At 42.1% G+C, this 26,419-nt stretch overlaps 1 protein-coding gene across 2 annotated transcripts; it reads left to right on the forward strand.

Moving 5' to 3' along the window:
• The first annotated feature begins 217 nt into the window (after positions 1 to 217).
• LOC146556878 (activin receptor type-1-like) lies at positions 218 to 26,394 on the forward strand. Of its 2 annotated transcripts, none has more exons than XM_085249495.1 (13): positions 218 to 351; positions 462 to 577; positions 13,121 to 13,194; positions 13,781 to 14,032; positions 15,816 to 16,088; positions 16,257 to 16,529; positions 18,195 to 18,400; positions 20,545 to 20,644; positions 22,375 to 22,521; positions 22,759 to 23,034; positions 24,365 to 24,562; positions 25,042 to 25,172; positions 25,279 to 26,394. In XM_085249495.1, the coding sequence occupies exons 3-13, from the start codon at positions 13,128 to 13,130 to the stop codon at positions 25,411 to 25,413; spliced, it is 2,058 nt and encodes a 685-aa protein (XP_085105621.1). In that variant the 5' UTR covers positions 218 to 351; positions 462 to 577; positions 13,121 to 13,127; the 3' UTR covers positions 25,414 to 26,394. The 2 variants fall into 2 exon arrangements, with proteins under 2 accessions (XP_085105621.1, XP_085105622.1); XM_085249496.1 differs by having other exon boundaries at positions 225 to 358.
• Positions 26,395 to 26,419: the final 25 nt, after the last annotated feature.

Consider the following 26,419-nt stretch of genomic DNA (forward strand, 5'->3'; position numbering starts at 1 on the left):
GTCTTCTCATCCCCTCCTTGTACACGGCATCACTGCTGGTCTTCCAGTCCAGAGCAACAGCACCTGGCTTAGTCTCTTTTTGTCTTGTTGACATTCAGAAGGAGGTGATTTCTGTCAGTCTACGCCACAAAGCTCCTCAGACTAAAATTAAACAGATGAGTTTTATTTTGAAATGGCCGACAGGAAACGTGTCTTTATCGTCTCACCTAGCGTTACTGCGTTCCAAGGTAACTTCCTCCTCCTCCAATCCTGGCTTTTTGCCTTCGAAAACGCCGCCGCCGGGGTGCCAGTTGTGAAGCCCAGACAGCGTAGCAAAAATGCGTCTTCGGTTTTACTCTCTCCTAAAAATGAGTACGGAGTGAGTTTGTCACTTTAACAATTATTATATTTGGCTTCTTTTTTTTCTCTGCCGAGTGAAAGACGGGCGTGAATGTTGGCGTCATGTAGCCTCTGCTTTTCAGACTTTGGAAAACAAATCGGGTATTGTCGGTGAATTCTCGGGAGATGGCAGAATAGTTCGACCCGCGCCGGTTACCTAGCCCTCACAGCACTTTGAGGAAAAAAAATACCCCGCGAGGTAAGTTTTTATTATTATTATTATTATTTATCGTGACGTCTCTAAAATGTCATTTAATCCAGGCTATGCTGGAATATGCGCGCGGACGTTTCGGTAGACGTGGAAAAGTTTGCCGGAGACGGCTTCGTGACGCGCTCCCGTAAGAAACCCGTCTCCCTCTCTCAGCTGCTTTGTAAAATCGTGGCCTGTTTGGTTCTGCAGCCGAGCATATTTTTATCTAACGTGTCTTTCTTGTGACTTTGCAAAAACAAAATAGCCGCTTCTGATAAGCTCCCCGCGCAGCTCGGTGTACCATCAGCTAAGAGACCTTGTCAGATGTGTCTCTTGTTAATGAAAGGATGAGCGCCAGGCTAAAATAACCACAATCTGGTTTTCAACTGCGACTGTGCTGGGTTCTGATTTCTCCTAAGCAGTCGAATCAAGCTCACGACATTGCAAGTAGCTGTGACTCGAAGAGTTTTTGTCATGCAGTCTTTAGGAGGGTCGTTCCAGCTCGATCGTGCCCCATCATCGCCCGCTGAGCACTTTTAACATCACAAACGCAGTCCTGCGGGGCGGGCGGCGCCACCAACACTCATGAACACACAGTATGACTACGAGTGGTTCGGAATTTAATTTTGGGCAAGTTGGAAATATAAAAAAAACTACTTAAACGTCACTGATAGAGCATCAATTGGATGTGGAATAGATTTAAACCAAACAGAAGATGATATGTGAGAACTACTTGGAGGGACAATCTAATGGAAACCTGGTAGACCCGCTGATGAGAGGGTGCCAACTTCATTAGAAAGGTGTTAATGCTGGCTGAAAACATTCAGAGATAATGGTGCTGATTGCAAGAAGTGTGAATGGGGAACGTCTCACACTTAAGTGCTCTTTCTCAGAATCAACTCATTGTTATAGATCCCACAAAATGACAATCCCACACACTGAGTTTAAATGCCAGGGAAGCCTTTCGAATGTGCACTTTCTGCTTTAGTCGCATCTTTTTAAGTTGGCTGCACTTGATGTGTCTGCGCATGACAATCTGATTGTCACACACACACGAAGCCCGAAGTCTGGCATGGGAGACTATTTGGGCGAGATCCATACTAATCCATCCATCAATTTTCTTAACGGCTTATGCAACTTAGGGTCAGGGGGGTGACATGTTCATTTTTAAAAGGGTGGTTTAAATTGAAAGCCGTCTCCATTCAAAGCTTTTTTGTCACAGTTTCAGGAAAAATCTCCATCTAGCCTGGGCCCTTTAATTGCTGCTACTAGCTGAAGCACACAGACGACTTGTTCACAAATATAATTTTTCTTTTTTTTTTCCATATTAGCTGCGTAGAGATGTTCAAATCAGTGAAGGCTTGAAGTGGATAGCGCTTTAGGGTTTTGTGTCTTGGTTAGTGGCAGCGTTAAGTGGCACTTAGTGGCTGTGTGGTTGTGTGATCTGGAGAATGTAACCCCATAGCTGGCCAGTCACTGAGCTGTGGCCTCTTGGCCAGCGCCGGTCATTCTCGAGGCCTGGCCTCATGGAGTCTGGCTGATAGCGGTCAGATAAAGCGACGTCAGGCTGTCTGGGTGACTGTGTGTAGTTCAACTCTGGGGGTGGGGGTGTCTTGGGGAGCCTGTTCTGTTCATCTGAGGAAATAACTACCAGTCTGATTGTGGCCGTTGTTCCTACCATTTTGGGCCTTTCCTCCCTCTCACCAACTCTTGGTCTGGTTTCAAACAGACTAACGGTAGTAGCTGAATCGTCAGCCAGTTATGTTTATATTTATAGCGCATCTTTGGTGGCCAGCGTGTACATTTTTCAAAAGGTTTCTAAAAGTCCCACATAACTATGTTACTTTTCAGTGGCTTCATTTTTGGTATGCTCACCCCCCAAAACATACCATGCTAACGTGGCAACTGAATAATCTGAAAATGTGTCCTCCGATATTATTTGTTAACTGCTCGCACGCATGCCGAGTAAAGTAATAATCAAGTTGAGGATGACGCGTTATGAAATGAGAGATGCTGAAAGGCAATGCATAGTTTTTCAGAGAGGTAGACTACAGGCTGCAGTGAAATCAGAATTACTGCAAAAACTGCTGAAAAACAATTAGTAATCGAAGTATCACACCGAATACAGACAACCAGAAATTTGGCTTGTGATAGTGAGCTGAGGTTATAACAGTTTTTGTTTTTTAAATTTCCACATAGCAGCTCCCAGGTTCTTTATATATGAATATCTTGGCCCCTACACCAGTGTTTTCCTGTATCTGTTCCTCTTCTGACGACCATAAATCGCCTCATTTGCCCTGCAAGACCGGGCTATTTCAGAAAATATGAAGCGAGGGGTTTGCTTTGAGGGGGGGGGCAGGCTTCCGATAGCAATCATTTAGTGTGCCCAATAATTTGGCTGTCAGAAGCAGCTGGCAGTTTGGGTTGGAACAATATGCGAGTGGAGTGAGAGAAAAGCTCTGAAACCCTGCGAGAGTCTGTGTGTGTCGGGGGAGGCGGGGGAGTGGCGTGCGTATATGCATATGTGTGTGGAATCAGGTTACACAGTCTGTCATTAACAAGGGAACTGCAGTTATGAGACCAAGATAGACTGCTTCATGTCTGAGGCTCATCGCGTTTCCTTGTAGGTGGCTCTCAAGTTGGAGAAGAAAAGGAGGGAGGAGGGGCGAGGGAGGAAAGTGTGTGTGGATATGTGTGTAAACAGGTGGTAGGTGCAGGCTCAAGGATAGAAAGGGGAAAGAATCTGGCTTGAAGTGCGGTGTCAGACTAGCTACCTTCAGCTTTCTCGCGTCACGATTTGTCTGCATGTGTGACCCAGGCTTGTTTGTCTGTGTGCTGACTTACTCGAAAGTTTGACTAGCAACAGACCTGGCATCAAACGAGGCGGGCGACTGCAGAGAAACGCGGCATGTGGGTTGAATTTGCTTGCGCTCTACGCTTGTGTCCAGCTTTTTAGAAAGGGGCCCTCTGTCTGCAGTGTTATTTTTAGTCAAAAAATCCTTCAGCCTTTTAATAATCATCAGCCTTATGTAGCCTAAACATATCGCGATGAGAAGAGCTGTCTGGGACTTTGAGGCTCTGCAGGACATGGGAAGTTAGAGAGGGGGGAAGAAGAGAATGAGATAAAAGACTCCCTGTGTTTCTGCCAGATTTTTAGTCTTCCTCTGTTTGCTGTTTGGGAGCTCGCTCGTCTCCTCATCTGGTGGCTCTGCGCAGACTTATCGATTCCTCCTGTTCTGTGTTCAAATGTGGATGAAGACCAGTGGAGACAGAGAGAAGAGAGACGAGACGCTGCTGTCTCCTCAGATGCGCACACACACACCTAGATCTGCAGTGCTCACGGCTCCACTCCTCTCTCTCCACAATAACCCCAGACTGCACTGGAGACAGTCTGCAATACACATTTTATGAGCCCTTCACTCGCTTCAGTGCTCTTGTCTTATCGCTCAGCTGTTAGGGGAGAAAGTTATGGCTTTGTTTCAGTCTCTGCTTCTCTCTGATCTCATTCCCGGGCACGGGCTCTTATTTGGTGTGGGCACTTTGTCTGTGAATTGAAAATAATCTACGTTTCATCTCACGTGTCATGGGGTTGTAAACTGAAATGGTGCTGTTATGATGGTAGTGCTCTGCTGTCGTAGTCGATGGGGTTTGCTCGAATTCCCGTCCCCCATGCTTGAGGCAATTGGGCCATTTATAACATTTAGACATTCACTGCTTTTGACATCGAAGTAAGGATCGGCAACATGGCTGATATCAGTGTCACGGTGTAGCAGTATATTTTGCTTCGCACATGTGCCAAATCCATGGCTGCTAATTCTAATGACTATTTTAATTAGCAAATACTTAATCAGGTAACCACGAATGCCCCAGAAATTTCCGTGAACCTAAACAGGAGTAAAAAAACCTGACTAAACAGTGTTACCACATGATCATAAATAACAACTGCAGAGTCATAAATGATAGTACAGAATATCTACTTTCAGAAAATAGTTACATCACATTAATGACTTTATTGTAAAGGATTATTCAAAACGGTTTCCTTGTGCTCAGATTGCCTGAGAAGTCTTTGCTCGTGGAAGGCAGGAAACTCAAAGCCATTAAGGCTCGACTGGCAGGAGGATGTCATGGCCCCGATCAGTCTCTCTGCCGATCACAGATTCATTGTTTTGTTGCAAGCTGTTTACTTAGTGGTTATCACAGTGGTGTGATGAATGTTTTTTCCACGTATGGTTGGTCACTCACTGTGGATTATCTTGTTATCCGTCTGAGTCTTGTCACTCAGCTTTTAGAGCCTTCTCATAGCTTTTGGTAACTGCACTCAATGCTCTTTAGTCTAGTCGCCTGACTTGTTTTACAAGAAACAAAACTGGTGCAATGGGTCCACCTTGATACAAATCAAGGTGTCCTTTTAAGTGAAATATTGCCCCAGGGCGGTAACCTTTATAAGATGGTCATTTGGAGGGAGAATGTTTGTGCATTCCTTTGCTGGCAAACGTGGCTCTGGGCCATAAAGTCTGTTTGAACTGGCTGTTTCAGATGTTTTGATGCTGTGTGAAAATGAATGTCTAATTGCTATGGTGACTATTACGTAGAAGACTCGTTAACAGTGCCATCGCAACGCTGTAAAGCATTTAAGTTTGTCCCACCCCAGACGTCCCATACCACAAAGTCACGATACAGCCATAACATTAGTTTGTGAAGAGATTTATTTAGGGTTTCTTTTTGTCTTTGAAGAAGTTGCACTACATTCTGCGTGTGACAAAAAAGGCAAAGGTTTGGTGATTTTTCCCAATCTTTTCCAGAGTTCATGTGTGAGAATGTAATTTGATACTCATTGTTTACATTGCACTGTACTCTCCTGGTCTTTCTATCATATGTGTTTGACATCTATCTAACATTGCCTCAGGTGTTATGTCTGTTTTTTTTTTTTTCTTTTCAAATGAATCAAACTTCAGTGAAGTATTATTAGAAATGAAAATGGCTGTTTTTCTTTGTTGTGAAACAAGAAAACATACTTTTCATTCTTTCTTTATTTTTTCCTGTCACACAGCAAATGTTTGTATTGTTGGAAGCGATCTGCTTTATTGATGAAGCATTTATTTACCCGTTTCTCAGCCCACTTCCTCTTTAAAAAGCTACATTGCAATGAGATGGGTATTTGTTTCGTTTAAGTTTCTAATCTTTTATTCCAACTTGAGAATCATTGGAAAAACATAGACCTCCAGCATATACCGCACAAAAGATGGATGTAGCTATGGTGATGTCATGAGGAGTGGCGAGTGTGCAACTCTGCGCTCACTGACTTGTCAATCGTAAGTCATTATCCAGTGAGCGAACTGTGGCTAATCCTCTAAACGGAAAATTATGGCCAAGATTTGCAAAACAGTCTTACTTTTTTTTTTATTCACTATGACCTGAAATTAGTGACTGAGTCAGAGGTCAGACAGAGGTCAAGTCAGAAAACAATTTTGTCATAGACTTCTATAGGGCTGGAATTCTTTCTGCAATCGCAGCTATTGCCATCTGCTGGCGTACAGATGAAATGCAGGTTTAAGGCACTTCGGATCTGGAAGCTACGTCCTTATTTTATACTTTCTGTGGTCTACAGTTACAGTTGATTTGATTAAATTAAATTAATGTGAGGATTCACCTTTAGAAAATGATTAAAGTTATTACCTCTCAGGTAAGTGTTGCGATTTGTGCCACAGCTGTGACCCACTGGAGTTGTAGTTTACATCTTCTTTATGTGTTACCATCTTATTTAAAGAACAAAGGGGACAAAGTGGGTCTGTCCCCCGCAGTGTTTAGAACAAATGCCAAGGCTTACAAGTCTATTTCTAAAAAATTGAAACAATACTATATCTTATTAATTCCTCAGTTTTTTCTCCCAAAATGTTTTTGAGACTTTTTGCTTCACAAGGAAAATTGTGTTTGCTTCATAGTAAGATAAGTGGTAAGATGTTGGGTAATGTTTTCAGAGCTTTTGAGGATTGTTTGCTAATTTACCAGCTAATTACATTACAGTAATGTAAAGTTGAAATGTGATTCCCTAAAAAAAAAAATCACTAAACGTAGATAAAAGTGATGTTTTTGGTTTAAATATATGTATTTTTTTAATGTGACTAAGTATATTTTTTTCTCCTGCTAATTCTACCTCTGTTCATTCTTTCTCCTACCCACTGAACACATTTTAAGTACAAAACAAAACAACAAAAAACCCCATATTGCTTTAGGCCCTGAGAGGTGGAGGGCGAGATGAGACACAACAGGAAGAAAAGAATAGTTTTTTGATTAAATTTGGTTGAGGTCCAGAATAAAGTGTGGGTGTGAGTGTGTGCATACACCTTAGGTAGCACCATACCCAAAGAACAAAAACTCGCTATGCTGTTGCCTACCACAATTAATGTGTGAGTGAAACACTGGGCAAACAGAGGGGGGGGTATTTGCATTTGATTACATTCCTCACATTGTAAAAGAGGCCGGCTGCTGAGATACTGCAAGGCCCTAAGAGATGGAGTTTGGCTGGAGCTAATGGGGCACTGCAGATTCCAGGGGACCTCAGAAGTCCTTTCATCTCCCATTTTGATGAGACCCTCGGAGAAAGAGGAGTGTTTCGAAAGGTTAATTCAGTTCAACTCGACTCGATTCAATTCAGTTTTATTTGAACTGAATCAAATTCATGTAGAGGTTCAAAGAGCTTCACAGGCATAAAAACATTAAGAGCTTTGCTTTCCAGTGGCTTTCACACACACATTAGCAGTACAGAGTATTATGATATACGCTGGTCATACAAGGGCGCTGTGGAATGTGAAATTGTGGGCATTTGAAGTTTGGCAATGGCAAAAATGTGTTTTTTATGCAGGTTAGTTCTAAAATAACCGGGCCAGGTTGAGGGCGGTTTTCTCGTAGTCTGTATCATGACAGACATTATGTCAATTTAAGTAATCAGTTTTCACAGCAATATATATTACATAAAATATATAGCTAGCAAGTGGAAAGGTGAGACAACGGGGAAAGGAAGCTGAGTTGGGATTCTCAGTGACCAGGTGATTGTATGACTCGGAGGGAGCAGCCTTAGCTAAAGCCAAAGCTTGCACGTCGGGGACATGCCTCAGCTTTCCCCCAGCTCTAGTTTCTTTCTAGACCCTGGAAGAGAAATCAAACCAAGTACTGATGTTTGAGCATTTAGTGTGCACTCTACTTTTTAAAGTAAATTGATATTTTTGCCTTCTATTCAGTTTGTAAACATTGAATAAAGGAAGTCTGTTTTACACTCATAACCTTCTAAGATTTGAAGTTAAGCTTGTGCATTTATATTACCTTACCTTTAGTCATTCTGAGTGCTTTATTTTTCTAACCCAAGAGTGGTTTAAAACTGAGGTGAGCATGTTGATTTTCCAAGCTGTAGTGCGAATACGAATGTGGGCTGCTGCAAAGAGGACGATTTTTTTTTTCGCCCTCAGGTCTGTATTACACCCACATCCACCTAGGAGCGAACCATCTGTGTGTCCCTGATGGCATGCTGGCACTTTGGCTGTCTGGGTGTGGGTCAGCAAAGAGGGACAGGGACACGAACAGCAGGATCTGCATTGCCCTAGTCTCTGCCTGTTTCTTCTCTCGCCACCCTGCAGTTTGCTGCAGTTTCCTCGGTGCCCAGGCTATTTGTGCCATGGTAACTGTGCCAGCCTGCCAGCTCAGACACAGATTCCACCTCTCGTCTCCCTCTTTGCCAGCATGATGACTCAGCAGCTCCTGCAGGGCTTCAGCCTCCTCCCTCCTCAACCTCGGTGATACACCATGCTCATCAGACAAAGTAGTGTTTTGTCATCCTCCTCTTTAGCTGACCTGAATACAAAACAGACCCAAATAATAAAGCGTCCAACTAGATTAATATGTGTCTTGTATCACTTTTAAAATGTCAGCTATAAATTATTGTGGCAATAACATGTTGGCTTTAATCATACTTAATGTCTCGTAAGCAGAAAATTCCTCAAATGGTTAAAATCACAGCTGCCTACAGTGGGAGAAATAATTATTTAATCCTCTGCTGATTTGCATTACAAATCACATTGATTTACATGTCATTGAGTGAAATAAGTATTTGATCCCCCAACCAAAACATTAATTAGTACTTGGTGGAGAAACCTTTGTGGGCAAGCACAGGAGTATGATGTTTCTAGTAGTCGGCCACCAGGTTTGCACAGGTTTTAAAACGGATTTTACAGAAACTAACAAAATCCTTTAGGTTTCTTGGTTACCACTTGGTAACTCAAAGTTTCAGCTCCTTCCACAGACTTTCTAGAGGATTGAAGTCTGGAGACTGGCTAGGCCATTCCCTGACCTTAACAAGGGTATTCTTTAACCAGTCCTTTATTGACTTGGTTGTATGTTATGGGGTCATTGGAAGACCCATCCATGGCCCATCTTCAGTGTTCTGGCTGACGGAATGAGGTTCTCGTCCCAACGTTTATTGTAGCTTTTTGTGTCTATTGGCCCCGTGACGTTTTGAACTTGTCTTGTAACCTTAGCAGTAAAACAGCCCCAAAACATAATGTTTCCACATGTTGTATCTGTGAAGGTTCTCAGTCATCCAGGTCATCGTAGTCTAAGGAGCTTGGAAAGAAAAGTGTCTGGATTTCTTGAAGTTGCTTGAAGACATTTCATGTCTCATCCGAGAAGTCCAGACGCTACGCTTTTGTTTCCACTTGTTCTTTGGGTCATACTCGGCATTTCTTTTCCTCCAAACATGGCGGGTGGAAAGCTTGATTTTTGGTTTCATTTGACCACAGCACTTTCTCCCAAGCATCTCCGAATCATTTAGACCTTTCTTGGCAAACTTAAGATGGTGATGCTGAAAGACTTTTGTCCCTGTTACAACTTAGTGTGTCCTAATATTAATTTTTGGGTTTTCCACCACCTTACTCTTGATTATCCTCACCCCATGAGTCAAGATCTTGCATGGAGCTAAAGATCCAGGCTGATTGGTAGTCATTTTATATTATTTATTATATTTCATTCATAATTGCACCAAGGGTTGTCACCTTCTCACCAAAGTTTTTGCATTTGTTCTGGTAGCCCATTCTAGCCCTTGGACAGCTCTTTGGGCTTGTCCACAGTGGTGGAGAGGTTGGAATGAAAGAAATTGATGCTGTTGATAGATGTGCTTTATACACATCAGGATATGAGATCAGGAGTGTCTGTAGTTGATGGATTGTAATTTGTGTGCCACACGTGTGAATCCAGAATCTGTGGCTGCCAGAATTTTGGGTTCTAAATTCTGGCTCGATTGTAGGGGATCAAATACTTACTGCATTTAATAACATGCAAATCAATTTTATAATTTTTTTTTTTTGTAATGGGTTTTTTCTTGATTTTTTTGGCTGACATTCAGTGTCTCTCCATTAAAAGGAAACTACTAAAAAAATTAGAGACTGTTAATTTCTTTGTAAGTGCGCAAAATTACAAATTCAGCAGGTGATCAAATAATTATATTCCCCACTATGCATGCCTTTTGGTCCAGTTGCACCAGTAACAGCATGTGAGTAGCATGTTTAATTATCTCTATCTAATCACTTTAAGCTCCGCTCAACTTCTTAGAGTAATGCTTATCAAGATGGCCCTCTGGAGTGAGATCACTGGAAAGAGTCTGGGAAGGAATTGTGGCATCATAAAATGGCAGCGGCGACATGCAGGATCACTTTAAAGTTTTTCTAGTAGCGCTCGGCAGCAGTCTACCCTAACATACTTCTCGCTGAGCCATGTCTATTTCAGGTGTTTATCTTAGATTGTACACACAAGGGCTTGTTTGTGTTAAGATAAATGTAATCTTTTATGTCTGCTCATACAAGGTCGGTACCTACGCAGAGAATCTGAAGCCCTCGTAAAGAACGTCTTTGGTGGAAAAAGTATTTCTATTCTTTACTTTACTGAAAGAAGGAACGTCTCCTCCATTTAGAATGACGGTATTACCACCTGAATGTGCCTCAGAAAATGAAATGCAAAGTTACTGTATAACGAAAGTGCAAGCAGGTCAACCTTTTCTTTATAGCATACTTGAGTCAAATTTTACCACTGGAACAGAGGAGCTCAGAGCATAATAAATGGCATCCAATGCAAACTGACATTTCACTTTCAAGGAAGGCAAAGAGAAGGAATGCACATATAACATTATTTTCCTCAAAGTATTTTAATGCATATCAAAATCAGGGCAGCTTTCTCAAGCTCGTAGCATTTCCCTCTGCCTTATAGTATTGTAAGGCTTATTACAATATTGGCTCCAACCACAATAAGCAACTGGGGAAAATATATCTTAAGTTATAATAAGCATGTGGCGTTCATACCAGTTTCCTATTACATCACAACTTCAGAGGACATAGGAAGAGGGAATTAGAGGAAAGATGGGGGTTGAGACAGAGTGGGGGAATGAGAGCACACCCTTGGCAGGATGTCAGCTCTGTGAGCACACACTACACGACGCTGCCAGAGAATTCAATACGCAGGGGTAGAGGGACGCAACACACACGCATTCACAGTACGACAAAATTGTCTGCTCAGATCAGTTTTGCAGATGCTAGCTCTGCTTCTTTTCCTTCCCTAAGAAAGCCTTCTGAGGTTTCCAATATCATGTCTGGCTCTGTGTTTATGAAGCCCAAGCTGTTAGCTGGGTTTATGATATGCTACCAACTAGCCATGGCCTATTCATAGGTGGGAAACAGTTTACTGTGCTTATGAAACATAAATATTGCTATTAATGCATAAAGTATACTTTGAATTCCTGCATATGCATACTGTACTGTTTGAAACTTGTTGTTGTTTGAAACTTTGCTGTCTATCCAAGAAGCACACACATACCCAGTGAGTGCCTCGTTCCTTATAGCTTGTTAAAGACAAAGTGTTTGAGTAGGCGAGATGAACTGAGACAGACATAATTTCATTGCCCCGTGGAGGCTGTTTTGGCAGTAAATATAAACAAAAATGCAGCAAATCATTTGCCTGCACTAATTGATGCCATTAAGCAGAGCCTTGTGACATGCTCTACTTAGTTAATTGAGGTTAGTTATTGATCTGTTCAGTGTTTGAGTCAGCATGTTGTGCTTGATGTTGTCTTTTTTGTTTCTTACCAGTCGTATGAGTCAAAATATCAAGATAACGAGGAACACGCATCTGTTTTATTTGGCCTGGGCCTTTAATTTTTTTTTCCTTCTACACCTCTGCTTATCTCTTTGTCCCGTTTCCTCCGGCTTTCTGACTCCATCACAGCTCTGCCTGTCCCCCCGCTTCACCTACCCCACCCTTCCAACAGCATGGCGCCCTTCTTCTCACTGTCCCTCTGGGCGCTGACACTAGACACCTCCTCGTCTCGCTCCCCCCACAGCCACCTCCCTCCTTTTAGCCTAACTGAGTGTTGCGGCCCACCGTGACCCACATCTCTCTCGCACGCTCGCCCCGTTCTCTGCCCTTCTCTGACCCACTGTCCCCGAGTTGCCCCTGGGCCGTTCCTCCCTTGCCTCCTCATGCCCGCCTGCCCCGTGATCTTCATATCTCCGTTGCTGTTCCCCTCTCCTCTCCGGTCCAAAGGGAGCAGACAGAGCTCCTGATTATCTCTGTGTGGCAGCCTCTGTTTTGTGCTCTGATTAAAGGAGCAGCATGTGGTCTGTGTGTGAGCGGCCTGTGCAGACGCCGCCGTTGGCCTAATGCTAACATTACGTGCTTAATCATTTATGTCTGGGAGACGGGCACAAAAGCTTGGAGGGGTTGGGGTACTTATCAGCGGCGCAGATGCACTGAGGCACAAACGCACATGGTGCCAAGAAAACGTTCCCGGTGTTTGGTATAGCATAAACGGGGCACGCTCTAAGCTACGTGTATGCTCAACACTTGCATATCAGCTTTATAAAATGGTTATTTTGGCGTTTGCAGTGTGAGATAAACAGGTGAACTGTGACAAAAAAAATCTGTCCAAAATGGAAAAAGCCCTACTACTGCACAGCGTATGTGACGGTTCCTACAAATGCATTAAATATTGAACGATTAGACTGTCACCAGGTCTCTAAACGATAGTATTCAGGCACCCACACTGTCCTCCTCTCTTTCTCCTCCTCCTCCTCTTCATGTCTGTCTGCTCCTCTCCCCTCACTCCCAAGCAGCCTGTCCCTCCAACACGCACACACACACACAAACTCACACACTCACGCACCGAGGCAGCCAATAGGAGAGCACCAGTCTCCCCATTGCTTGCCACTCAATGCCTTGTTGCCAGGACAACAGGAAGGCATGAGACCCACTTTACTTGAGCATTTTAAACTTGGTGTTGACTTTTTCCCCCTGAAAACAAGAAAAGGTCTCCCTCTGTAAAATCACTCACTCTAATATTCCTACCTCGATGGGGAAATCCTGCCATTTTCAGTCCGTCTTATGAAGTAGTCCTCTGAAAGGAATTTTCACAAAGATATCACCAGTGTGCTGATACAGAAAGATAAAAATCACAATTTCATAGTTGGAGTGCCACGTACATTTTGTTTTTGTTTTCATTTTTTCCCTCCCCCTCTCCAGGTCTACAATGACGAGTGTGGACATGTTTCTGTTAGTTGTGATCCCACTGGTCCTCCCCTGTTCAAGCTTAGAAGGTAAGTCTCTAATAATAAACCAAAAGGCTGCTTTTTACGTCAGGTCTGAACAGGAGCGGTATCGAAAGGGACAGAAAGTTCCTGTCGACAAAACCAGACAGGATCCAATTCGGTGTAGTGTCCGTGCTAGATATCCAGAGAATAAACAATATGTACAGTGCTTGAAAAGTTGTGTTATGGACATCTGAAACACCCCCTCCTCCTGTGAGCTAATTAAAATACGCAGTGTTACTTCTGTTTCTTTCACTGTCCCCCCTCAAGTTTGTTGCATGCATAGAACAAAATTCATGCTGCCCCCCTGTTTCACCACCCCTCCTCAGTCTGTCTGCCTTTCATCTGCTGTCTGTCAGTGTTATTTTAAACTACTGCAGTGGCAGCGGATTACAGTAGAATTTTTTCTTTATTCTGGCAAGCAAAACTTTCTCCCTACATCTTCAGTATGTATTATCGCTACATGCAAACAAGTAGCGAGCATTGATCATTTATTGTGATTGAACATGAAGGGTCATATTTCTGCCCTCATCTACTGTGGGACCTGTGTCTTCTCAGACATAAATCCTGATCTTCTAATTGTTTCCTCTTGCAGGTGAGGGCGGTGTGAGAAATGAATGTTTATGTGACGGATCATCCTGCAGCGGTGGTGACCGATGCTTTGGCCAGGAGTGCTTCAGCTCTCTCGCGGTGATAAACGGGACATCGGTCGTTCGTAAAGGCTGCATTTTGGGGGACGAAGACCGATCCTGGAGCTGCAGATCCACACCAACTCCTCAGCTGGTGGTGAAGTGCTGCTATGGGCATTTGTGTAATATGAACATCTCCCTTAACTTCCCACTAAAAGGTGAGGCATTTGCAAAGAGAATTGTGAAGTTGTCCTGCTTTAAACTCTGCAGAACTTTGAAATCGAATTTCAGGACAACTTTTTCAACGGATTTGGAAGTTGTCTGTGGTAGCTGACTCCTTAGCCCCTTTTTTCAATTACTACCTACTCAACTCGGCTTGACTGGTTTTCCATTACAATCCAGTACTACCTAATGCGTGTTGTTGTCATCATAGCAACATGTCCGATAGACCTGCTGCTCCGTCTTGGCTGGCTTGTCTTGACCTGGCTTTTCGTCAGACTCGGGGATCATGGCATCGTTTTTTGTAGCCATTTCCCTCGTTGCCAGGTTTCAAAAATGGTGGTTTTAATTTTCGTAAACAGCGCTTTCGTGACTCATCAAGTGACGCTACCGACCAACCAATTCAGTCTCACAACGTCACATTTTAGTACCACCTCGGATTGCTTGGAACCCTGACTGATCAGGTACTAAAAAAGCACCTGGTACCAGGTACTATGACCCAATGGAAAACCTTAAAAACCATGGTGAACCGTGCCGAGTTGATTCAAGTAGGTACTAATGAAAAGAGGGCTCTTGCTAACAGCTGTACTGGTGGAATTCACAGATGGAAACCCAGACGAGAAGTGTTTGGACTGTAACACCACTTTTTTTCCTCTGAACTGGCAACAGTTGACAATGGATGCATTGTGTTTTGGAATTTGGGTCCATTCATCCCATTCTCATGATCCAGCAAAACAACATTTTGGGCATAACTCAAGAATTCGTACACTAATCATGAAAACACACTTCATAAATACCTAATAGGATAAAATAATCAACAAGCAATCGTGCAGGACACAAGATCTTGTGTGCTGTTTCTAGGTTGTAGCTTTTTTTTTTTTTTTTTTCCGCAGCAATGTGTATATCTGCAGCACTGCCTGCTGTCATGACTACAACTTTGTTTTCTAACATAATCAGCTTTCTGTGCTGTGCGTGCAAACACATACAAAGAATTTTACCTAGAATATGATAGTCTCAGAACAGAAAAAGAAAAAGCTCAGCAAGGTCGAGTCAGATCTCTTGTATTCATCTTTCTCAATACTGTAACTCAGAAAAATGTGCTCAAGTTGTGTATTTCTTTATACATCAAATGCCACTCTTTATCCTAGACCCTCGACTTGACTGACAATAAACACCCTTTGGTGCATAAAATGTAAACATGCATTTAAACTGAAATTTATTAAGTTATACAAGTGCAAAGTTGTAACTCTTGGTTGTTGTTCAAGCTCTGTGCTTCAGCACATTCAATTTCAAGTACGCTAATGGACTGTTAAAGTCTGTTTAATTTCCAGTAGCTTTATGCTATTATTATTAGAGCCGTGTGTGAGATGCAAACCTGTGTGTGAAATTATTCTACAGTATAGCTGCTTAGTTGTTGTGTGCTTTTACAGTTGATAATGACAATGTATTTAAAATCGCAAGCTAGAAAATCAATTGATCTGTCCCATGAACCATGTGCGTGCTTGTCAACAACTAAAATCAAAGATTTAAACAATCTTTTCTGGTCTGTTTGAGTAGGCCTCCTGAATAAGTGTTGTTTCAACAAAATAGTAAAATTTGTTTTATATCAGGAGATGCTAGATTCAAACAGGCAAAACATTTTCTGCTCTCTTTGGTGAATGTCCAGCAAATGGATCTTTTCAACGTGCATGATTCTGATGTGAGTGAATGCCTTTTAATTTAATGGGTTGCTAATGGTATTGGTCTAATGGGTTTCCCCACATATCTATTTCCTCTTATCAGATGTACAACTGTCTGCTGGCAGACCAGTCCTCAGAGACCAAGAGTGTGTATGCGAGGGCGGTGTGTGCGAGCATGGCCATCGCTGCACAGGCCAGCACTGTTTCTCCGCTCTGAAGATGATTGATGGGGCAGCCGTCCAACAGAAGGGCTGCCTGAGGGACGACGAGGAGGGCAAAGCCACCTGTGCCATGCCACCCTCATCGGCCCATGTTGTCAAGTGCTGCCAGGGCCATCTGTGTAACATGAACGTCACTGTGCAAGCCCCAGGGAAAGGTGACTTTGTACACATTGTACAGATTTCTGTTTGCTGCTGTTCCTTCACGGGCCTTATGTAACTTAGGATTGTGCAAAAGTTTCATGGATGATTGGGGTTTTTTTAACCAAAAGATAATCTTAATTCATTGCATTTTTTAAAAAGTTTTCTTTCTGAATCTTTTGCAGGTACAGTAGTCCAGAGTAAGTCCCTGAGCAAAGAGGAGCATGAGTGCGTGTGCGAGGGTGGTTCATGTGGAACACAGAATCGCTGCTTGGGCTACCAGTGTTTCTCATCTCTGACAGTCAGCGGCGGCATCATAATGTCCCAAAAAGGCTGCTTTAAGGTCTTAGAACAGAGCACGATGACCTGCAAGACCCCGCCTTCCACAGACCAGATAGTTGACTGCTGCCAGGGACACCTGTGTAATATGAACATAACTGTGGAGCTCCCTGTCAAAGGTACAGCACAATGCTACCCAGAATGCATCACATATTAGATTGTCCAAGATTTGCAAGAACTCTGCTCTCAGTGTTGAACTCTGAACTCTTTTTTTCTTTTTTATCAAATCACTAACCACATTCAAAGTACTACCTAGATGTCTCATATTCAGAGAAGGAGTAGCCGTATGGTTGGTTTATGCTACGGTTTACACTAAGCAACACACATTCATATTCTCCATCATCCTCTACTGAGATGGCTTCAGCTTCAGCTGTGAAATTACCTGCCATGGCTGTTCTGGACTGTTTCTGTTGGCTTGAGTTACACGTCCATGTGGTCACACTCCTGGCATGTCATGAAACAGGAAAAAAAGGGGAGACGGTGGGCAACTGGAGGGAGGTTTTGAATATTATTTAGTCATGGTCCACTTCTCTTCTTTTCTCTCAGTGGCTGTCAGGGCTGGCTGACAAGAGCCCAGAGGGTGAAGCCACCTGGGATTGAAAGAGTCAGGCATCGATACACAGAGCTTTTGTCCTTTTTTATTTCTTTCACCTGTACCTTAGCCTCGACAGTCATGCATTTGATACTACGGCCTACATGACGCATTTAGATCTAATATGCCTTAATCTTATCATCTTGGTTGTGCATTGAAGGGATAGATCAGTTGTGAAAATGATTACATTGTATCCAGCACTTTCCACAAATGGTTAAAATACATATTTACAGTTTATTAATGTCAGTTCATTCTGTATTGTACTAGTAGTACATAGTATTACGCTAATGCTGTTTTGTTATTGAATTTTAGTTTTTCTCAAAAATATCCTAATTTAAGCCCAAAAATTTGAAAAAAGTCTAAATAAATGGGAGTTGGTTTCAAAGTTGGTTCACACGGAACATCTTGAGTTTAAAACAAATAAGTGAGGTGATACATCCCCATCTGTAAAAGCCCACATCTGACCACATTTCGGTGATACCATCCAGCAATACATGTACCATATACCGCTACTACCATACCATACGCATGACATGCATACTTTCCTATATTGCAATCTTCTGTCTTTTGAATTCTCACAAATGCAGATAATCATGAAATAAATTTTTTTTTTATGTAACATTTTGCAGCTGAATGCATTTCGCCATGTGTGTTTGATTCAAATATAGTGAGCCCCTAGAAAGTGTTGCTAGTTATGTGTATTTGGAAGAAGGAGTTCATTATGCAAGTTGAGAAAAGGGGATCATTGTCAGTGCTGGAAGCAGAGCCGAGCAGTCTTTTTCCTTGGAATGTTTGGAAAGTGTGAATGGTGGTCAGTTCCTCAGGATGGCCTCTGCTGACTTGATGAGCTCTACTATGTGTGCATATGAGTGAACACTCTTGTCTGTGGATATTCTTTATGCACCTTCACACCCACCCCGACTTGTTTCTTCAGGAAGCCTGCAGAGTGCTGCAATCCTCTGTTTTGTGTATGGTTGAATCCTCAACCTGTGTGGTCCAAGACCGCTCCCTCATTGTGTCTGATCCTGACGCTCAATGAACACTCTCCAGTGTCGTTTACTGCAAGCGACCAATACCAACTCTAGATTTAAAAAAAGAAAAAAGAAGCTAGATTTAATTTGATTATGTTCTAAAACCATCTAACGGGATGACCTGATAGTGACACTGTAAATTTTTTCTGTCCCCTTAACAGCTGATGAGCAATCCAGCTACAGTGTGACCACACTAGCTGTTGTCATCGTGGCACCCATCATTGTCCTCATCATCCTCTCTGCTGTCGCTATCCTGGTGTTCAGACGGATCCACCACAACCAAATGGAGAGGCTAACCTCCCGAGATGCTGAATATGGAACTATTGATGGCCTTATAGCTTCTAATGTGGGGGAGAGCACTCTAGCGGTGAGTAGTCGATGGCACAAAGGTGGCTACCTTCATAACGCACCTGAAAAACCAATTTTATTAGCAGCTCAAGGAATAGTATAATGCACTAGTTTGTTTGATATAAAGCCTAATCAAATTCCAGTCTTTTATTTGCACCCATTACTTTCCCTTTGTATGATGCCAGGTATGATGCACAGTTTCTACTGCAGACTTGCACTGTAACAGAGATCCAATAACAGAGATGTGTGATTCCTATCCTCTAATTATGTGTTGTATTACCTTGAGGGGTTCCTGTGATGATTTTTAAACACTGTTGGATTAGTGGGGACTTTTACCTTCCCTTTGTACGCATTTCCACTATTTACAGGATAAAAGAGTTGCATCAGCTTCATAAACAGAATTCAATCTTGTGATTAAGCCGTGATGCGATGGCACTGCAATTATAGTCTCCTTCTCCTGCCATGAGTTAAACCTGTAAAACTCCCATGTTTGCCATTTGATAAAAAAGTACTCATGTTTTTAGTAATTTGAATGAAATTATAGCTTGATAGTGTCTAAACATAGCCTTATGTAGTTTCCGCTTTAAGTATGCAAGAGTGGTGTTAAGTTCCTTATCATAGAGCAGGAGTAATCCTCTGTGCGGATGTCTAGTGGACATGCAAAAAGTGAGGACAACTACTCATCTGTGGTGTCCGCAGCTGTCAGCATGCATGTCTGCAAGTGTGTGTCATCCCAGCCTTGGTTTACAGGCTGTTTGGGTCGATTTGAGCTAGATCAGTCTCCGAATATGGTTAAATTGAACTGTGCAGACTGTTGCTCTGGACTTTCTTTCTTACTTTTAAGAACCGTTTGTTCTCGAGGAAAGAAAAGTTAAAGCAGTTGTACACTAGATGCATATGTATGAATTTTGTGGCTGAATGTGTGGGTGGTGCCATTGCTCCTTCCAGTTTTTTTCCCCCAGTCGGTTAGAGGGAATGTCTTTTGCTATTTCTTTTCTCTCCACCCATGCATGGATTGTGAGTTTTCTGCGGTTTTGAAGCCCGCTAAACTAATCCAGAATTTAGGTGGAGTCCTGTGGTTAGCATTTAGTCTGAAAGACAACCCAGCACATTCATTGGCTCACACACTGTGTAATCATGTTCAGCATAAACTGAGTCCAATTGGTGCCTTAACAAAATACTTGGTTGTTACCGTGCGTTTTACCATTCAGTAATCTTTCAAGAGTTGTTCTCTTTTGATAAACGTCTAAACTTGTGGTCTAAACTTTTGAAATTCCAGATTATCTGATTTATTTTTGCAGCACCACGAGAAAGATTATTATGAACAATGGCATGCTTGTGGAAAGTGTTTGTCCCTCGGTAGCTGCTGCCTAGACTTGCTCTCTGGTTCTAATGATATTGCAACGTACTGATCACATTCTGCTGCTTAACAGCCCGGCCCAAAGATGCACTCCTAAAAACAATCCTCCTGCACCAAAGAGAGGGGTTTAAACTCTCTACAGAGCAACTCATCATTCATTTTACGGCCTCTGCCTTGCATTCCTGTGTTGTGATTCCAAATTGTCTCTCAGGCAGCTCTTGCATTATGCATTTGTTTATCTGAGGCATCACTTCCCTCTATTTTCAATCCTCATTCTCCCCTCCTAGTTAGTCATTTGTTTTGCTCAGCTGCTGCTGACTATGTTGCTGTGCACTGCCCTCCTGTGTTAGCGCTGGGATGCTGCACGTCTTGCAGATGAGATAAAAATAAAAGGCTTAGCAGCATTGCGCCTGTTTTGGAGTCTGGCCCTTGGATTAGATAAAATCTTCAGCACCCACACCAGTCACCAGGGAGGGGGTGGTACTTCTGTTATTTACTCAGCAGGGGGCACTCTGCAACACTAGCACAGAAACACACACACACCCACCCACACACATTATCTTGGTACACACAGCTTGGCCCCCTCCATCCCATGTGGGTGCCACATCAAAGACAGCCTGCTTGTTATTAATCTCCATCGGAGTCCCAGATGCTCCATATTTCACCATTTTTAGGCTTGAGCCACAGGATTCTTTTGGGACTGAGCTTTTCATTCATATAGATCACATGCAAATTTATCCACAGACGCACAAATAAATCCATAAGCTCTTTTTCTCAATTTAATTTTTTTTTCTCTTTCCCAGGATTTGCTAGATCATTCCTGCACTTCAGGAAGTGGCTCAGGACTCCCTTTCCTTGTTCAGAGAACTGTTGCACGGCAAATCACACTAAATGAGTGTGTGGGTAGGTGTCCTGTCAAAAGCTGTATTCATATTTGCAATAGCACAGTTGGGGAAACAAAAAATCTGCCGCCTCTTTTCATTTTAAGGTGACACGGTAACTGAGCAGACTAAACGTCCTCCAAAGAAATGTTGAGATGTAAAGGGTACTCCATCACTCAGATTAAGCATAGGGGCAACTTTACAGCTTTGGCAGCACAGATTGTGACGCGACAGACCTGCAGCCATGTATATTGCGTGCTTATATACCGACCAGCAACAACATTAAAAGCACTGATTTGTGAGGTAAATAACATTGCTGCTCTCGTCAGAAATTTGCTGGGAAAACACAGTTCCTGGCATTCATTTGGATGTTACTTTGACACTTACCACCCACTTAAATATTGTTCTTGAGCACCCCCAACTGGGAATCAACACTCACCAAAAGCAGCATCCTCCTCCTGCAGCATAATCTGCCTCACCACAGTTTAAACTGCAGAAACCGACAGAGTCCAAAGTGCTACCCTGCTTTTAAACTTTCTAGAACCCAGTATAATCGAGCATCTATAAGAGCAGTCTTGTCAAGAAGGCCCATCCTGCAACCAACAGGAACCAGAGGTTATAGTGCTAATGTCCCAGTGCCCAACAACACAAGACACACCCTGAAAGCCTCTGGTTTTAATTTTGTTGTCGATGGGTGTATACCAGATTACAGTACTTTAGAATCTCATGTTTGATATATATTAAGGTAGAGCTGATCATTAATATAGCTAGTACAGTAATTTACAACATTTCATGTAGTATTTTACAGTCTGATAAGTCTACAAATAGAAGTTCCTGGTTCATATTTAACTTTTCATATCTTGAAAAAGGTGTAAGACTAAAAAGTCCTGTGTGAGCATTCAAAACATGAAATTCAGGAACTTCCAAATCTTCAGATAAATCATCAAGAGAATAAAAATATGAATTTGAAATTGGTTGCAAAACAGACGAGCAGTGTGAGCTTATCGTGAAAGTGGGCCAGAGTGAATGTGCAACAGTTCAGCAGTGAAGTCCCCAGAGCCACAATTGCAATTCAGTCTTGAGATTGTTTTATGATAAGTGTCAGTCACAATGCTGGCAAGAGTCAGCATATTTTCAGGAAAACAAATTGCCACAATGTGTTGTGGCAATTTGTTTTTATGAAAAGGTACTCATGTTGAAAGTCACTTGTGTTGAAATGACTTCCCTAACCCTGCGTCACTCTAAACCATTTTTTTTATTACAGTTATGACTATATTAATTGGTTTTTGGCCACTGGGGGGCAGTATAATAAGCTGTCAAATATAGTAAGCCTACAAAGTTATGGCTACTAATAAAATATAAATATAAATAATTTAAGGACATTAGCATTCAAAGTACACTTTCTTTTTTTGCCCTGATACATATTATTTCAAATAATCACTTTCCCTTTAGGTTATCTTGTTTACGATCTTTTAACAGGTAATTGTTTGTAGCTGTTTAATATTACACTTTTTAATATTACACTATCCATTCAGTATCTTGATAAGTTAAAAAGCTGCAGAGATGTTTATGCTATAACAAATATAATGAATCTTCATTGTTGCCACAAAAATGATTAGTGCAGGTTTGAATGTTACACACAATGGAGTCCATCAAGTGTGCTCGTAGTAAATTTAGTGGAATATGAACAAAGTGTGTGTGTGTGTGTGTGTGTGTGTGTACCGATTCATAATTTTTCTTTTTACTTGTCAGGCAAGGGCCGTTATGGTGAAGTGTGGAGGGGCCAGTGGCAGGGAGAGAATGTTGCTGTTAAAATTTTCTCCTCTCGAGATGAAAAGTCTTGGTTCAGAGAGACTGAAATCTACAACACTGTGCTGCTGAGACATGAAAACATCTTGGGTATGCAACCTTTAATAAATGATCAGGTTTAGTGAGCTCTGATATGCACTGAAGGACACAACAACCATTAAAGTTGATATCATATCAAGCTGTCACTCTTAGGTGCAATGCATGAAAACTATATAGGTAGTGTGTTGTATAAGGATGTATAAGGATCAATGCATGCTAATTTCTCCTTGGTTGCATGTTTACATTTCTGTTGATGAGCAATATTTAATTTCATATCTCTCCACGTAGGCTTCATCGGTTCAGACATGACCTCAAGGAACTCCAGCACCCAGCTGTGGCTCATCACTCACTTTCACGAGATGGGCTCCTTGTACGATTACCTTCAGCTCAACACCCTCGACGCAACCAGCTGCCTCCGGATGGCGCTCTCCATTGCGAGCGGTCTGGCGCATTTACATGTCGAGATCTTTGGCACTCATGGCAAGCCAGCTATTGCCCACCGAGACCTGAAGAGCAAAAACATATTGGTGAAAAAGAATGGACAGTGCAGCATTGCTGATCTCGGTGAGAATAGTGTGCACGTGTGTTTGTGTTAACACAGCAGGGGTCCACAACGGTGCAATGACACGCATGGCAGGCAGATGTCGCAACAATTCATAAACATGATTCTTTATGGAAAAACTTTGAAGGATACAATTAGCAATGTCTTTGCTTCGAGTTTTGGCTTCTTCTCTTCCTATATGGCAGAGCAGGTCAGCCACTAATCAGAAGGTCGGTGGTTCGATCCCAGGCTGCCTCGCCTCTGTCAGTGTGCCCAAGGGCGGCTGTGGCTACAATGTAGCTTGCCATCACCAGTGTGTGAATGTGTGTGTAAATGGGTGAATGACTGAATGTAGTGTAAAGCGCTTTGGGGTCCTTAGGGACTGAGTAAAGCGCTATACAAATGCAGGCCATATATCAGTGCTGATGTGGCAGTATTCCTTGAAGGGCGACAGTCAGGAGATTACTGCAGCGGCTACATGCGCCTTAACGGCAAAAATTTAAAAAACAAAAGTGACTGTTAAAGATATTACTGGTGAATCGTGAAGGCGGGGCCCCTAAGCTGACTACAAAATGTAGACCATCATTTGCAAAGCTGTGTGTAGGGTCTATAATATTCACAGAATAATGGAGCGTCTCGGTTTTAGTATTTTATTCAGTGCAATCATTAATACGGCTTCGATAAAAGCAGATCTGAGCTGATGCACGTGAAGATTAGCTGAAGAGGTTAATTGAAGGTTACAATTTATTCATTGCGTTAGAGACGTATTCGCTTCATGGTCGCTCAATTTGCATCTGTCTGTTTAGCCGCATTAGTTATTTCGAAAAAATATCCTCTTCCAAGTGTATTGCTTTGCCCTTAACCGAAAACACATTTTGAGGACCTTGGTTCACTTTATCTAATGCATCAATGTTCCGTTTGCAGATGCTTGAATAACATCTAATTCGGGGACAAGCCATAACCTGGCGACAGGCTTGACATGTTTACAGGCTCGATTTAATAAATTCTGCTCCGAATGACGCATTTTGCTGTCCTTACAAACATGGTAGCTGCTGTTTGTCTCCTAAGTGAGTTGTTGTTGGGTTGGAGTACATCCTGTTTGGGCGAACAGGGCCACGCATGGTGAACAAATAGCCTTCCAATCGACTGATTTAAAAGATGAGTGTCGTAAAACTTGGTCTCCTCTTCACTCCAGTATCTGTATTAGTTATTGTTGCCTCACTTGGATGATGACTTAATTAAAAATATTTACTAATTACCTCCTTCAGAGAGTTAAAGTATTTTCTCTTTTAATCTCATTGATTACATGTGTATAAGAGGCGATTTTAAAGTGTTCTTTTGTTTCCATTTAAGGTCTGGCTGTCATGCATTTTCAAGACACAAACGAGTTAGACGTGGGGAACAACCCTAAAGTTGGAACAAAGCGCTACATGGCCCCTGAAGTGCTCGATGACTCCATCCAGATGGATTGCTTTGAGTCCTACAAGAGAGTGGACATTTGGGCCCTGGGCCTCGTCCTGTGGGAGATCGCCAGGAGGACAGTCAGTAATGGTCAGTACATGTTTTACACAACACTGTCCTGTTGGATTCAGCTCTGACCTGTTGTGATTACGTCACTAAGGCACAAGGCCATCTGTTAGTCTTGGATGGGTGTAGTAGAAACTATAAGAACAGCTGCAAATATTATGTACGCGATCAGAAAATTGGGCATGGCATATTTGTGCTGTTTGCAAAGATACTGCATTGAGGTGGCTGTAGTCAGGTCTTTCTTCAGAAACAAAACAAGTCATGGCTTCAGCTTGGACTGAGTAAAAGCTTTTTATATATTGATTTAAAGATGTAGCCTTGATACACTTTCTGTGAACTAAAACCCACTTCTTATCTTCACTGTTAAAGGGGCTTTAAGCAGGATTTAAGATATTGAGTGGACATCTCAGTCAGCAATCATTGTAATATATATTTTTATACTTTACACTCTTAAACTGTGCGATCTCCGAAGTAAACTGTTCTTCTTTGTCTTCTTCTTGTAGGAATTGTAGAAGATTACAAGCCCCCTTTTCATGACGTGGTCCCAAATGATCCGAGCTTTGAAGATATGAGGAAGGTTGTGTGTGTGGATCAGCAGAGACCCAACATCCCAAACAGATGGTTTTCAGACCCAGTAAGTAATGTTACTTTTGTCAGAAATACACAAATGAAGTAAAATCCAGAGTTTTTAGTGTTTACATCAGGCACATTGATCGATTTCCATTTTTCCTCTTTTTTAGACTTTAACCTCCATGGCTAAACTCATGAAGGAATGCTGGTACCAGAATCCGTCAGCCAGATTAACGGCGCTGCGCATCAAAAAGACTCTCACAAAGATCGACAACTCTCTGGATAAAATAAAAACAGACATTTGAGCCTTCCCCGAGAAGACGAAGCAGGCATGTACTGAGGGCCACTGAAGATGTCCGGAGGATGGACCACCTTAGAGAAAAATCTCAAAAGATAAATGACTCAATAATTTCAGTGCCCTTATAGTGGCACAGACTTATATTTATTTTAAAACATTTGAGGGACATATTTTGGCATCCAAAGATGGCTTACCAGGCATTTCCGAGACTGCCGATGGTCTTAGAAATGGGAAAATATCTATTTCAACTTTTATCATAGGAGCTTGACTATTAGAAATGTTCTTCAAGGAAGAAACTTACCAGGGCATTTGAGTAGGGTTGCTTGTTTTTAGAAGAGCAGATTTTGTTTGAAAACCTTTTTTAGCTTGGAAAATGTCTGAACGCGGTCATTTCTTTATCTCTTTAATTGTACTGTGTTGTTCTTTTGCATTACGGTCGATCCATTTGGAAAAGATGTCAACTCGCCGGTTGAACTTGCCTAGTCAGTCAGCAAACTTTGTAACACAGTAAACATGTCGAGGTGTGTCTCACTTTGTGTCCAGTACCACTGTTTACAATGCTGTCAGAACAAGTTTCTTGGGATTTTGTTCAGTTCTGTAACATTTAGTTGTACAGTCAAGTCAGTGGCACCATCCTTTTCCCGATATCGTCCAACTACAAGGTACTCTGTTGCAAACCTTTTGTATATCATCATTAACTTTACATTGAATTATTATTTTTTATCTTGTTTTGCTTCTTCAGCTTTACAGAGACATATGCTAAAAGAACAAATACAATATCTGCTAGATGATGCTGAACTGTATTCCTCCAGAGGCCTGTAAGTAAGCCTGTAAAGCCTGTATATTGTCTTAACGCGTGCATTGTCGTCTTAATGCGTGCATTGTCAAAGTAACTGAAGTCAAACTTCAGCGTTTTTTAATTTCTTTAACATTTTATATCAATTAGTTATTTTTTTTATTAATTAAAATGTGGAAAAAAAGAAGTAAATTACATCTGACTGGTGTCTTGATAC

The sequence above is a fragment of the Mchenga conophoros genome, linkage group LG16, assembly GCF_057382185.1.
Source record: "Mchenga conophoros isolate Kocher_MC1m ecotype Shallow Benthic linkage group LG16, M_conophoros_male_GT1.1, whole genome shotgun sequence".
In the NCBI taxonomy this organism is placed as follows: domain Eukaryota; kingdom Metazoa; phylum Chordata; class Actinopteri; order Cichliformes; family Cichlidae; genus Mchenga; species Mchenga conophoros.